Here is a 15,595-nt window from a genome sequence, read left to right on the forward strand (position 1 = left end):
ATTTGGGTTTTTACGGATTTTGGATTTTCGGGATTTTGGCTTTCGGAATTTTGACTTTCTGGATTTTGGCTTTCAGAATGTTGGCCCATTCGGGATTTTGACTTTTCAGGATTATATCTTTTCAGGATTTTGAGGTTCGGGATCTTAACCGACACCGTTACAATTATATTTAAGTAATTCTAAGGGTAAAAAATATTTTGAATCGAATCTATTGAATCCTTTCGCAGTCTGCTAAATATTCAATTAAATATAAACAAATGTTGGACTTCATCTCAAGTTTAACATTGTGCACATTGTGTATGACTGCCTCTCCAAAAATCAGAAATTCTGCTGATTAGTGGAGTACAACAGAGTTATTTAAAATCAGGTCGAATTTGGATGTTTGGGATTTCCTCCTTGCACTGTTATAAAGGTTTTAGATAACAAAAAATAAATAAATAAATAAACCGTAAAGTAGTAGGTATTCTTGAGTACTTGGGCTTGTACTTCTTTGTGACCTTATTTCGCTTTATCCATCTGAAACACTAAGCCCCAAAAATCCAATTTAAGGCAAATATAAATTACTCCAATATATCCTATGCTATAATAAAGAGATTATAAATGTTTTTTTTTAATTCTGACCGCAATATTGTAGCGTTTGCAAAGAATTATTTACAAATCTGAATTTTATAAAATTAAAAAAATTATTTGATATCACTGACATTTATTAAAAAAAATATCCACACCAGAAAAGATATTTCGTAAATTTTCTAAATTTTTTTGTAAATTTAAATTTTTTGTAAATTAATAAATTTTTTGTAATTTTTGTGAATTAGATTGAGAAGCTAAATTACATTATGATATTTACATTATGATACTTAAACATAAAAGAAAAATCTCAATTTCAATGATACCCCATATACAAAGGTGCCCAACTTCCCCCTACTAGCTTTTTCCACTATTTCTATTTTCATCAAATAATTTAAAATTCCCGGACATCTGTAGAATTTTAGTAAGTCGTAACCGTCTGCAAAATCCCTCAAAATCCAACACAAAATGACAAATTAGCATTGTTGTCTCACAAAATAGTGATGATAATTCACTTTCATACCCTTACCCTTGAGGTTGTTTGGCTGGAAAATTCGTGAAAATACCATAAATGGCATTCATCCAAAATTCATAAAGCTTCTTGTGCTGTTGTGTCCACTAAATGAGGCCTCGTGCCGAGCATGATCATCTCTTTTTTTTTATGCTCAGTGACTTTGGACCAGAGTCCCTCCTAAATGACTTGTGGGTGTTTTACAACATAAATATCTCATCTCCTTGGCATGAAAAACAATCCAACATCGGGATGGAAGGTTGTGATTTGCATGAAAATTTTCTGTTATATTCTTTTTGTACCATCATCTTTTGCACGTGACCCGATTTTTTTTTAGCTGTAAAACATCCACTAACAAGAGACTAGAGGGTGGACGAAAGCTTTTCTATTTTATGACAGTAGAATGAAGGGGGATGGGGGATGGGGGATGTCTTCCACGGTGGCTTATTCACTGGACAATAGAGAAAAGGAGGACTCTCCATGAGTGGGAAAATTAATTGAAAACATTGATTTTCAATTAAATGTTGAGCAAGAGTTAACGTTGTCATTTTGTACTTGAGGGAGTGAGACAGTCACGGTGATGGTAGTGAATCTCACCAAATGTGACTTTAATGACTCTGCATGTTTAGTATAAATTCACCTAGAAGTAAATTTGCATGATAACATTTCCACGAGAGACTGTGAGAAAGAATGATAATTTGATGCAAAAAAGGGTAATTAGAAAGGGGGATCGGTGGTATAATAAAAATCGAACGATGGAAAAAGCTTTATTCTCCTTCAGAGTGTGCATTGAGAATGTCTGGGGAAACTTCTTGAATTTATAAAAATCAAATCATCCTTTCGAATTATTTTGCTGATTCTCAATTCCCATAAAATCGATTGAATGACTCTTTAAGTGCACCAACAAGAGCACTTCACAGACATTTTATGGTTAATCATTTTTTAAATAAAAAAAATCGCATTAAGTCTCAAATGTTCGCGACATCAACAGAAACACAAGTGAGATCACCTGCTCGTGTGTCCAGGGGCGGGAGTGGCAATGTGGGTGCCTTGACGGGAGGACTCTTTGCACAGTGGGTGGACTTGAGATTTTACTTGATTTCACGACGCACTTAATCGCCTGCTGGTGGCAATAAAATTCAAGAGTAAAAGTGCGTTTACATGAACAGAGAGACCATTTGGAGTGTTTGCCTGTTGGAACTTTTTATGGCGCCTCAAGGGGGGAATTTTTATGAGGCGATTCTCTAGGACATTTCTCTCTTTCTAGGATTCCGGGTGAGACTTTAATAGTCTCACTTTGGGAATTTTGTCTCTATCAAGGGGTTTTTTACATTTTAGCAATCCTTTTTACATCTTTAAAAAAGCAAAGGTCTTCTGTCATTTGCAGATATGGCTCCCCTCATCACAGTCGGTCACAGTCAGTTAAAACACCAGGAAGTAGGGCATCGGGAAGGCCCAATCAGCTCAGTCTTCCTCAACAACGGTCCAGAGTGGCCTCGATGCCCAACACTGGAGTTGAAGAGGAATACTACAGGCTTAGGCATTTCTCCATCACTGGAAAGGGTGTTGTAAATCGAGGGGATTCCCTGAAGAGTCGCAGAAGTCGATCCAACAACAGCGTGGCTTCCTCAAATTCTAGGTGAGTTCTGTTTCATAAATATTGAATAATTTTCACTATATTATACTGAGAAAAAAAAGAGAGTGCGATTAACTTTTTTCCTCGTAACTTTAACACATTTTAGGTGTAAAAATATATCAAAATTTTTTAATGTTAATTTTACACCCTTTTAAGGGTAAAATTAACATGAAAAAGGGTTAATTTAACCCCTAATACACCTAAAAAGGGAAATATTTACACCGATTTCGGATCAATAAAGCAGGGTAAAATTAAGATTTCCGGAATGTTATTTTAACTTTTTCGGATTTCTCTTAGTGTTATTTATTATCTATTCAGAATATTCTTGAAAAAAAAAAGAAAAAATTATGTGTGAGCTTAAAACTTTTCACTGAGAAAAAAGAGGCTACGATTAACTTTTTTTCGTCATAACTTTAACACTTTTCGGGTGTAAAAATATATCGACATTTTTTAATGTTAATTTTACACCTTTTAAAGGTAAAATCAACATGAAAGAAGGGTAACTTTAACCCATAATACATCTAAAAAGGGTAATATTTACACCGATTTCGGATCAATACTGCAGGGTAAAATTAACATTTCCGGAATGTTATTTTGACTTTTTTCGGATTTCTCTCAGTCAGTGTTGGTATAAGATACCCAAAGAGATTGGAAGCTTTCTGGTTTTAAAATTTTTGAACAAAATTTCTAAGCTCCAAAATTTAAATGATTGAAACTTTTCTCGTGGTAATTAAAAAACTTTCCGTACCAAAATCGAAAATTCAAAGTTGCTGTACAAAAGTTTGTTTTTCGGAAATTCAATTTTCATCGTTATAGAAAAGCTTTTGTGCATCAAACTTTAAGCTTTGTATAAAATTAGAGGTGGTGAAAAGTGTACTATCGTGATACAGCTATCTGAACTTAAGAAATAAAAAAATTTCAAATAGTTTTTAGACATTCAGGAGTGTTTAATCTTTCTTTTATCAAATACTTTTTATCCTGATTTTTTTTATTTTGTTAGAATTTGCTAATATAATTAGGCTTTAAATTGCCTCTGCTGGGGCAAATTTATGATGAATTCCTGCTGAGTTCAAGATCAAATAATTCACCTAAAAAATAACAAAGACATTCATGGGAGAGCTTCCCGCAGAAATCATAGCTGAATTCCAAGAAATACCACATAAATTCCTTCAAAGAATTAATTGGAATTAATTGTGGGATTGCGTTCCATTCCACCGTGAATATTTCATCATCTTGGCGGGTGTCTCTGGGGCAAATTTAATTTTTGCCACCTTCCCGCGCAATGGAAATTGGAGTCGCGGTGATGCTTTTGGTGTAATTCATCCAAATTCACCTATTTTACCTTCCACTGTCACCCTATAATAGCCTTCCGTTGACATTGATTTCATTGTATTTTATTATTGCGCCACACTCTGCAATTATCCTTCTTTGCGGGAGAGTTTGGGTTATTAGAACAATACTGAAGCTGAGGGTGGGCTTAATTGATATTATATTGCGCGACTTTTATGCCAGGAAGACCTCTTCATAGGGCACCTCTTGAGATAATCGACGCCAACGGTGGGGTAGATAATGAAAGAATGTATAAGGAAGATAATGGTAAAATTATCTGCTGATGGAATCCTGTCTGCAGCAGGGAAGTTGCGATTAGGCATCAAATTTCTCGTAAAAAATGAACTACATTAATCCAAGAGTATGCCTTTTAAATAATAATGAGATTAAAAAAATATGTCAAGGGGTTTATATCAGGCCAATAGACAGAAAAAGAATATTTCAAAAAGCCCACACAGAAAAAATATTTTGTAAAATTGTTCGTAAATGTTTGTGAAATCCTATGGAGGACTTACGAAATGTTCGTGAATCGTATAACACACAAACAAGTTCGTAAAATTTTGTACTTTTTTCACAAACATTGTTCGTAAAATGATCATTTGACGAACATTTTTTGTTCTTTTACAAACATTTGTAAGTAAATGTTCGTAAACACACAAAAAATGTTCGTAAAATTTTGTCATTTGTTCGTAAATTTTTGTTTGTCTGGCAAACATTTATGAACAAATATACGAACAAATGACAAAATTTTACGAACATTTTTTTGTGTGTTTACGAATATTTACGAACAAATGTCACGAACATGTTACGAACAAACGTCCACGAAAATCGATTTTTAGCACACATGATATTCGTGTGTCAAAATGTTTGTCAAAAAACGTTTTGACGCAAGTGTCAAAACTTGTAAATCCAAAGTTTGGGCCCGATTTGACGAAGTCGGATTTCACACATGACCACAAAAGCTGACATTGTAAAGAATCTCAGCTAAAATGGTTAGTAAATGTTTATGAATTTCTTCGTACAACAAGTTCGTAAATGTTTGTACTTTTCACAAACATTGTTCGTAACATGATCATTTGACGAGATTTTTTGTAGTTTTACAAACATTTCTTCGTAAACACACGAAAAATGTTCGTAAAATTTTGTCATTTATTCGTAAATTTTTGTCAGACAACCAAAAATTTGCGAACGGTTAAAAAAAATGCTCGTCAAATGATCATCTTACGAAGAATGTTTGTGAAAAAGTACAAACTTTTACGAACTTGTTTGTGATTTATATGATTTATGAGCATTCCGTAAGTCCCCAATAGGAATTAACAAACATTTACGAACAATTTTACAAAATATTTTTTTCTGTGTACGTTTTGGGTTTTTAAAGCACAGTTGTGGTAAAATTTAAAACTTTTTTTGTAGTACTGAACATCTAACGGCAAATGCAGCTGTCGTAGTGAGCAATGTTGGTGGTGGATCGGCTAAGACATCAGCCACAGCCAGCCTAGCCTCAAGTCGCGAAAGCAGCACATCAAATCCAGGCAATGGACCATATAGAGTTCTCATGCTGGGTGCCACAGCAGTCGGCAAGAGTTCTCTTGTCTCCCAATTCATGACCTCAGAATATCTCCATGCATACGATACGAGCATAGGTGAGTAACGAACAGACCTACAACCCCATCCCAAATTTTTTTTCAGTGTTTTCCTTCTAACATTTTTCTGTGTGCTTCTGAAGCTCACTTTTTGCTAAATTCTGTACTAAAGTTGAGTTCTTTTCTTTTTCTTCTCTTCATCTGGTTTGCACACACAAAAACAAAAAAAAATCTCACAAAACACAAAAAAAAAACAATGTTTCTGTCTGACCAAAAATGCTCCAAAATGTACCAAAAACACAAACTGAATAACACACACTCCAAATTTACAAGGGAGAAATCGAGTTAAAATTAAAATCGAAAGAGATCCAGATGATGGTAATGCTTTAAACAAAAAAACACGTAGTTCTTTTAAATTGTGTTGTAGGTTTTCTTTTTTTTTCAAAAATTCCACCTCATATTTCTATTCCTCCCCCCCCCCCTCTAATAGCAAACATATCCATTTACATTTAATTTTATTGTGAAAACAGCACGAAAATATCCTGTTGGAATTTGCGTAATTTATCTTACCTGAAAATGTGAAATCAAAAGCTGTTGCTAACATATTTTCTGATAATAACGCGATTTACATAAGCAATATAAGTTTACTTGTGATACATATTTTGAAGTGCGTAACAATGCAAACATGTGCTTATGGAGGCACTTTTGGATGCTGAGCACTCGAAATTCCTGTAATAATATGAAATTTTATTGGCTTTTAGAAATGTATTCTCTTTTGAACGCACATTTTGTAAATTTATGCTTTATTTAAAAAATTGTATCTATTTTTTTTGGGGCTGTGAAAAACAGTTGCTTTTATCAAATTTTGTACTTAATAGTTATCCACATGTTATTAAATATTTATTAACTTCAAATATTTCATTCAAATACTCTGATTGGATAAAACTTGAAAGAATTAACTCTTTCGTCTCCTTTGGGACACTGGGTACCCATGGAAACAACAATTTTTTTAGCCTATCTAGAATCAATAAAATTCCGATTCTTGTGGATGATTAAAAACTATAAGGATGTCCAAATCTAGGATATTTTTTGCAGGATCCCAATTAACTCCTGAGCTTAGATATTCTTGGTCAAAAATAGTGAATTTTCGATTTTCTGCTTCCTTGCAGATATTGTGACTTTTTTGATATTTCTAGACCAGAATAAGGAAAAACCTCTCGGGGCCAATAACTATGATAACTAACAATCACAGATTACATAAATTCGAAAAACAATTTTATCTTAAATTATCAAAAAAACCTGTTCAAACTTTATGGGTACTCTCGTCCCCAAAAATCTAGAGGTCAAATGTAAGGTTATCGCGCCAATGCCCGCCATTTGCTCTTTGACACCAACCTTGTAACAAAATTTGAAGCGGGAGCGACATTTTTGCCAATATGGCCGATAATTTTGACATTTGGCAGTGCGGGAGATTGTTTTCAGGAAACTTTTCCTATTCTTCCTGATTTTGGTGAATTCTGATTGTCCAGGAAGTGTTTTTTTAGCTCTTGAGAAAGCTTAATGTGTCTACAATAACATCGTATTGAGAGAAATGTATTTTAAAGTGTTATTGTGTGAAATATGTTGAGGTATCTATTGGCAAGCAGGAATTTGGTGTCTTCTTCACCACTTCCTGGACATCTCACAAGATACTGGTCAATAATTCTTCGTGTTTTAGTGATCAACATTGTAAAGGAGTCATTTGACACTCAAAAATAATTCGCAAAATTGATATTATTGGCTTTTGGAAAATTGAAGTTTGTCTCCTTTGCGTTCTTTTGGGGACGAGAGTACCCATGAGTTTTCCAATTTCCCAGAGGCGGAGAAAATTCTTTCTCTACAAAAGTATCATATTTGACCACTAAGACTTACAATAAAGTGAGTTTTACTGAAATTCGTTCGCTGGATATGTTGTGGTCCGGAAATAGTTAAAAAAAAGCGTTATCCATTCAGAAATCGAGATGGAAATAAAAGATAAAAAATTATTTCACAAAATTGTAACAGTGATATTTACTGATATTTAATTCGATTTTTGATATTTTGAAAAGGACAAAAAAACTTTTGATTTCACTTATTTGAAATATATAGGGTAAGTGTGCCAAATTCCGGCCAGCTTGCAATTTCGGCCACCTTTTTTGTTCCTCGAATTTCCATGAACTTTTAGATTTTACGTACTCTAGAGATTATACAATGCAAAAGAATAACAAAAAATGTAGCTTCGACAAACGAGATGACGTGAAAAAGACATTGAAAGAATTCCCGAAGAGCAAGGAACTATGAGAATGAAGGTGGCCGAAATAGGGCACCAAAGCTATGTCTATATTTTTATTCATTTTAAAATGTATTAAGAATTATTTTAGAGTAAATAAAGACGGTAAACTCTTTACAAGGTTCCAAGAAACACTCTTACAAAAGAAAGAATAAAAAAATCAATTTGTATTTAAAATATTACGTTTCAAACTTGAGAATTTGACGCTTGCAAGCAACGATGCCGAAATTTGGCACACTTACCCTAAATTTGTAATTATGAAATTTTTAAAGAAAAAAAAAATATTCAAAAATACTAAAGAGACTTTTGAAATTGCTCTTCAGATGATGAATCTGGTGAGAAATCTGTATCAGTCCTGCTGAGTGGTGAAGAATCCGAGTTGATTTTCATTGATCATGCTTCTACAGATATGTCGGTAAGTGTTTTTTTTTCGAAATCGAAAATCATTTTCGAAAAATTGAAATTTTCCATTATTTCAATTTTTAGCCCGAAAGTTGTTTATCTTCTTACGATCCACATGGATACTGTGTTATATACTCTTCCGCGGATCGTTGTAGTTTCCTCGTAGCTGAAAGAGTCCTTCAGGGACTCTGGACATCAGAAAATATTGCTCAGAAAGCTGTTATTTTGGTGGCTAATAAAGCTGATTTGGCCCGAAGTCGAACAGTTTCGTCCGAAGGTAAGTTTTTCAGAAAAAAAAAATAAGAGAAACTCATTGAGAACTTTTTATCTTGAAAATTTTGATGGGGAAAGCTAAATGAATAATTCAGGTTAATTAACGAAGCGAAACTCATGTTGCTTCTCCAAACAATCAAATGCTATCCACCTGTGATAACAACTTATCCTCCCGGCGAAAATTGCGCTATATTGCGGGAATTTCCAACATGCGTGACGCACACAATGGGAAGGTTTTAATTAAAATAGGAAATGGAATATTGAGGGGACTTCTTGGGGGCCATGATTTATTCATGGGGGTTTCAAGAGGCCTTTTTGCCACTCAAAGGATTTTCTTGTGAGAAAGCCAAAGAGTCAGAGTTTGCCAATGTCTCAGAACTTAACACGAGAGTGCCCTTTCTATGGTGCTTGATTGCCCACCAAGAGCACAATTGTACCCAGACAATACAATTTGGGGATGTAATTGAGAAGGATTTTCATGGTGATTCTTTGATCTTTAACAGTTGAATTGTCTGTTGACTCTGTTGATATTGTGTCAGGATTATTAAGGTTGACTTTAAGGTCTTCTTATCATTATTATTTATTATTTTTGAACATAAATTGAGGTTATGTTTGGCTAACCTAAAATGATATTTTCTGGCTTAGAGGTTAATATGCAGTCTTTGCCACCAATTGAGGTTATTGATGACATTTTATATGTCCTTGCGGTACAGTAGAACCCCGCTATAGGCCATCGCTCTATAGTCCACAATTTATCAACCGTTGATTTCAAAACACTGATTTTAGGTTATGTTATTTTAGTACGCATACAATGTTGTCATAATTATTTTAATATTTTTGGTAAACTTTATTAAGTAGTTGTGATAATTGTGATTCATAATGAAGAGAGCGAGGACAAGTACTACAATCGCAAAGAAAGTGGAAGCCGTCGAGCAATTTTAATACTAAAAGTCGTTGATAATTTAAAAAAAAATGACATGAACTATAGTGAGACCCAAGTGTCAAATTTGGAACTAAATATGGACTATAGCGGGGCTCTACTGTACCTTCAAAATCGTCTTATTTCCATTTCAAACTTGATTTATTTCCAATGTCTCTGTCATAATTTTTAGATAGAGAAATTTTCATTAATTTAAAATTTAAATCCCACTCCTTATAGCGTAAGCACACATTTTACATCAAGAAAATTTAATGAAATCGAAATTCGCATCCCGTTCTGTCTTAAACCTATTTCACTGTTTCTATCTCGCTCTTTCGCACTCTTCTCCTTTTCTTTAAACATCACAACAAATTTAATTTAACTCAGTCGAATTTGGGGTGCAAAAGAATGAGATAGACAAATGTAAAACGTCTGAGAAAGAAAGGTGAATTTTGATTTAATGAATTTTCCTGATCTAAAAGGTGTGCCTGGGGCCCTTATGACTTCGTCGTACATTTTAGATCAGGAAAACTTGATTAAAGCAAAATTCACATCCCTTTCTTTCTCACATATTTTGCATATATCTATCTCACTTTTTTTTGCACTCAAAATTTGATTGAGCTAAATTGAATTAATTGTCATGTTTAAAAGAAGAAGTAGAGTTCGAAAGGATGAAATAGACATATCGTCGGTGGTATCGGGAACTGTGCTGACAAGCGAGTGAAGTAAAAATGATACGAATTTCGATTTCCTGAAAGTTGTGCCACTTCATAAAAGTTGTGCTAGGGCCATAGCAGTCAAATCTAATTTGGATTTGTTTTGATAATCTCGTTTTCATGAAATTTTCCCGATGTGGTATGTGTGAAAGATGCATAATCTTTTAAAATCGGTCACATATTCTAAAAAAAAATTACTTGATCAAACAGTTTTGTGTTAATCCTAATCCTTTAGTGAGCATCTAAACGGGGGGATTTTATTTCGAAACCACCATTTTGACACAAAAGTCCCCCACTGAGCTTTAGACCGGTGCATTTTTGCCTATCTTTCGGCGCTTAAAATCGTCCTCTTCGAAAGCTCCATTTGTTTATGTTCGAATATTTTGACCTTTCAAGCGGTTTTAAATATTTTTTTTTGTTTTTCAAGAGATGTTTCTCTTGTGAACTATTTTCAAAGTTATCAAGAGTCGTAAAGCTGGTGAAATAGGGACACGGTATCGATCACTTTTCTGAATGTGTCGTTTAATCTTTATTAGAATATGGTCGAATTGTTAAATAGACATCCTTGCGTAGTTATGGAATTTGTCAGCTGAAAAGTGATATTCAACTAATTTCTAGGAACTTAGAGACCCTTACGTATATGAATAAGGTTGATTTATAGAAAAATTAAAACTTACGATATTTTCTTAATTTAGAAAAAATATTGGCATAAAATCCTGCGGTAGGACGGTTTTGATATAGAGGATGTGTGACCCATCTCCTCTTGGTGTTCGTTACCAGGCATAAATATTTACTTTATATACTTTACCACTATTTAACAAATTCTTTGATTGTAAAACTCTGTGTGATTGACGTTCGAAGCGTTTCGAAATAAAATAGAAAGTCTTTCAAACTATCTATTTTAGTTAGAGCAGACTTGGAGAATTTATAACAGAGGATGGAGAAAATTTATCTCAGGAATAAACCACTAGGGGAGATTTCCCGAGACTCACCGGTGCATAGCACAGTGGGGTGCATTTCGAAATCTCCCCGTATAGAAGACGCCTAAGTGTATCTTCTGTATATTCATTTTTAGGTTATATCCAGCATAACCTCAAATTTCAAAATAACCTCCTAAAAAATTCGGTACAACAAATTTTTTTTTCAATATAGTAAAGAGAAGTAATTCCGATGCTTGTCATAGAGTGCGACTTTAACGCTTGTTTTTGGACTGATGAAATATTTTTCCCCCATTCCAAATCAATAGAATTATTTTTTGTTTCATTTAGAATCATGATAGAAAAAGAATTTTAGCAATAATATTGAAGAAAATTAATAAAATTACGATAATATTAATATATGCGCAAGAACCTTACTGCGATGCTTTTTCCTAACTCCGTTGAATTCGATCAAACTCGGATGCTCATTTTAAGGAAAAGTTTAATGCATAAAAATCAGAAGATAGATAAGACAATATTTACGTTGATAAGTTGCGGCAATTATTTCATAATGCTTTCATACAATTATATTTGCTTGTGTTAATTAAATGAAATCATTATCCCAACTAATATTGGTCACTAATTCCTTTTAGTTCTCACAACCAATGTAAATAGATGGGCCTATATTTTCATAAAGTTATCCAATAGTAAAGAGTGGTTTTTATTTTAGTAATGCGTTGAAGCTCTTTCGAATTTTAAGCAACTAATAAGAAATATGCATCACAATGAATGCTATATAGTAACCACAACTAATATGATATAGTTATTACAGCCAATAAGATGGGTATCAACCCCATTTATTTAGTAATTGGAACTAATATGTTATAGTACCCATTACTATTTTGATTTAGTTGTGATAACTAAATGAAAAGGATACTTTAACTAACTGTGGTCAACTATTTCATTTAGTTACCCAAACTAAATATATAGTTGGGTCTATATTTACTATATTTTATAGTTCTAATAACTGCATATGAGCTTGTACGAACTAATTTTTTCTAAGAGTGAAGGAACTATGAGAATAAAGGTGGCCGAAATAGGGTACAAAAGCTATGTATACATTTTTATTCATTTTAAAATGTATTAAGAATGATTTTAAAGTAAATAAAGACGATAAACTTTCTACAAGGTTCTAAGTAACACTCCTTAAGTAAAAGGAATGAAAAAAGTCAATTTCCATTAAAGATATTACATTTCAAACTTGAGACTTTGGCGCTTGCATGCAACTATGCCGAAATTTGGCACACTTACCCTATTATTTCAAAAAGCATTTTTTTTTTAAATTTATTTCATCAATTCACATGAAATTTTTAGTACACAACCCAGCTGACCCGAGTTTGAAAAATATTTATTTCACGCACTTATTATACCGATAAAAATATAATTTTCGGTTTTTCTTAAAGTAGAATAGTTATATTATGTTAGTGCAGTGATTAATTATGGAAATAAAAATATAAATTATCCCGCGACCCCAATAGGGATAAGCGGTTGAAAATGAATGAATGAAATATATAAATTATATTTTAAATGGATTTATCGGAGTTAAATACCTCGCGGTATCCGAGTTTTGCAATCGTCGGAGTTACATGGCCTTACTATATAATTATATAATAATATGCAGAAAATGAGGAAATAGAAACTTCTCTGAAAATTTTTGGGTAATGGCCTGATATTAATTCCGTAGCGAAGAGTTTTCAAAAATAGATAAATTTGCATAAAATGTCTTCGCCATATCACTTATCCTTCCATTTTCTTTCTCTTGGAGACACTCGAGGAAGCCCCATTAAACATAATTTGTGTGGGAGAAGAATATTTGGCGCGTCATCTGATCGTTTGTCTCAATCTTCTTTATTTTATTTTTTTTTGCCAGAGGGGAAAGCCATGGCAACTGCCTACGACTGCAAATTCATTGAGACTTCTGTGGGAATAAACCACAATGTGGATGAACTGCTAGTTGGTCTCCTTTCGCAGATTCGCCTCAAGCTGGAGAATCCCGAAAAGTCGAGGTTAGATTGAAGGATTTTACTTTGGTGACATGTCGTTCATGTTCGTGACTGATGGTATTTGGTTTTACAGGGATTTGTTCAGGAAGCGATCCACAAGGAAATCCAAGAGAAGAGCTTGCTCTCCACTCGGTAGTGCAGCCACTGCGTGTTTGACGGGCAGTGGTGGTACAAATCCCGGAACACCTGTGTCAATAGGACCTGCTGTCACTGGCCATGATTATCCAACTCCACCTGGAAGTGCTCACAGTTCTCCACGCAAGTACAGAGGCTCCAGAACGTCCACAAGTTTGAAGGTTAAGGGGCTTTTGGGAAGGGTCTGGGCCAGAGATTCCAAATCAAAGAGTTGCGAAAATCTCCATGTATTGTAAATAGATGAATTCCCTTGTTGAGTTCTCTTGCGGGACTCCAAGCCACTGGACCATAGTTTCATAGACCATCCCTAATCATCCTGCATCTTCATTGGAAATTCCACGAATTTTATCAAACTTTCTCGAAAGTTTAAGAAAGAAGAGATGGTAAAAAAAGGATACCCTTTGGTTAGGTTTAACAGAAAAAAAAATATCTCAATTATTTTAAAAAAAAGTTTTGGTCTGTATCTCGTGACTTAATGTGTGAAAACTATGTTTTCACATTTTGATCAAAACAAGTATTTCTAAAAAAAAAAATCTTAGTATTTAGGAATGGTAAAAAAAATTAAAGTGAAAAAGAAAATAATTTCACATTTGAATGACAGACTATTTACTCTTTTAATTGTAAAAGAAATTATCAAGAAAATTTTAAATGTTACATTGTAAAATAAATCGTCCCGGTTTTAGAATTAAGAAGAAAAAAAATGAAACATTTAAAAGAAATTATATTCAAAAAGAAATATCTAATCGTTGACGATATATTATTATCAAGATCAATATAGTTTGTAGAAAGAATATTTGAAAGAACAAAAAGAATTTTTATATCCCAATGAAATCATTAATATTTACAAATAAGTTCTATTATTAAGATTTTTACAATTTACTGTAATGTTTTACACTTTTATTTTATACCTTTTTCAATTTTTGTATTGAGATTTTTTTTCTATTAATTTGTCTTTCTGGAAAAGACTTGGTTTTAAGATGACTTTTTTTTGTATGTTAAAGTGTGATTATATTTTCTATATATACATCATTTGGTGACTATGGAATTGTTTTTTTTTATTTTAACATGTCTTCTATCCTTAACTAATTTTTTTGAAATATTTCAGCATTTTTAGCAAAAGAAATCAAAGTGATTTGAATCAAATAAAAAACTGCCCACGTTTTTCCACAATTTTTCCGCGCAAGCAATTTTTCAGCCTCCTCTTGAGATTCGCACCGGGAATTTGATCTTAATGGCTCTGGCACACCTTTTAGATCAGGAAAATTTTATAAAGTCGAAATTGGAATCCCTTTCTTTCTCACACGTTTTTCATATGTCCTTCTCATTCTTTCGCACTCTTCTTCTTCTTTTAAACATCACAACAAATTCAATTTAGCTCGATCAAATTTGAAGTGCGAAAAAATGAGATAGACATAATGCAAAACGTGTGAGAAAGAAAAGAACGTGAATTTTGATTTCATGAAATTTTCTTGAACTGAAAGGTGTGCCGGAGCTATAAAGACAATTTTTTGAAGTATTGTGGAACAATTTGAGGAGAGAAACATCTTATTAATTTAGGAAAAAAACACAAATTCGGATTGTTGAGAGGGACCAAAAATATAAAAAAAAATCTTTATCTTTTGTACTTTAAACTTTCATTGCTGCACGTTCTTTATAAAATCGATCATTTTGTGGCAAAATTTTCCTTTTCATTTCTTATTTTTCTAATTTCTCTCAAAATTGTTCCACAGATGGATTAAAAATTCTGCAAACCACAAAAGTTAGCATTTAAAAGAAATGATAAAATATTTTACTGGGTCCATTTTAATCACTGTATTTGCATGTTTAAATGTTTATCGTGTTTGTGCCCGAAGAAATTGCATTTTGCCTCCAAAAAAAAAGAAACCGTTTAAAGAAAAATTGTAGTAAGAATAGAACAAAACCACGAATTTTATTGTAGTTGAAAATGTTAAAGAAATATCAAATGTCTCAGAAGAAAACCCGCGATAGAGGACTTTAAGAGATGAAAACGTATAAAGTTGTTTAAGAAAGGATAATTTCTTCTCTGTATTTGACAGAGGATTGTTCAGAAATTCTTTTGAACCCTGAAAAACAGCAATGGAAAAGATTGTTTGACTGAAATTGTAGCTCGGCTGCAATCAATATAGAGCTTTTTGCTTAAGAAAATGGTATTTGTTACATTGTCGACCGTAAAGAACTAGGGGAAAGTGCTCTCTCTTCGAACGTTCATATCTTC

General features: G+C 33.1%; 1 protein-coding gene across 1 annotated transcript in view; it reads left to right on the forward strand.

Moving 5' to 3' along the window:
* The window catches only part of LOC129801467 (uncharacterized), a 34,248-nt gene extending 19,005 nt beyond the window's left edge, over nucleotides 1-15,243 (forward strand). Inside the window, exons 8-13 of the mRNA XM_055846555.1 lie at nucleotides 2,466-2,717; nucleotides 5,457-5,686; nucleotides 8,258-8,349; nucleotides 8,421-8,613; nucleotides 13,092-13,227; nucleotides 13,298-15,243. Coding sequence (XP_055702530.1) covers nucleotides 2,466-2,717; nucleotides 5,457-5,686; nucleotides 8,258-8,349; nucleotides 8,421-8,613; nucleotides 13,092-13,227; nucleotides 13,298-13,595 — 1,201 coding nt within the window. The 3' untranslated portion in view covers nucleotides 13,596-15,243. The remainder of the gene's footprint in view (nucleotides 1-2,465; nucleotides 2,718-5,456; nucleotides 5,687-8,257; nucleotides 8,350-8,420; nucleotides 8,614-13,091; nucleotides 13,228-13,297) is intronic.
* The last annotated feature ends 352 nt before the right edge of the window (nucleotides 15,244-15,595 follow it).

Source organism: Phlebotomus papatasi, chromosome 2, assembly GCF_024763615.1.
Source record: "Phlebotomus papatasi isolate M1 chromosome 2, Ppap_2.1, whole genome shotgun sequence".
Taxonomy (NCBI): Eukaryota; Metazoa; Arthropoda; class Insecta; order Diptera; family Psychodidae; genus Phlebotomus; species Phlebotomus papatasi.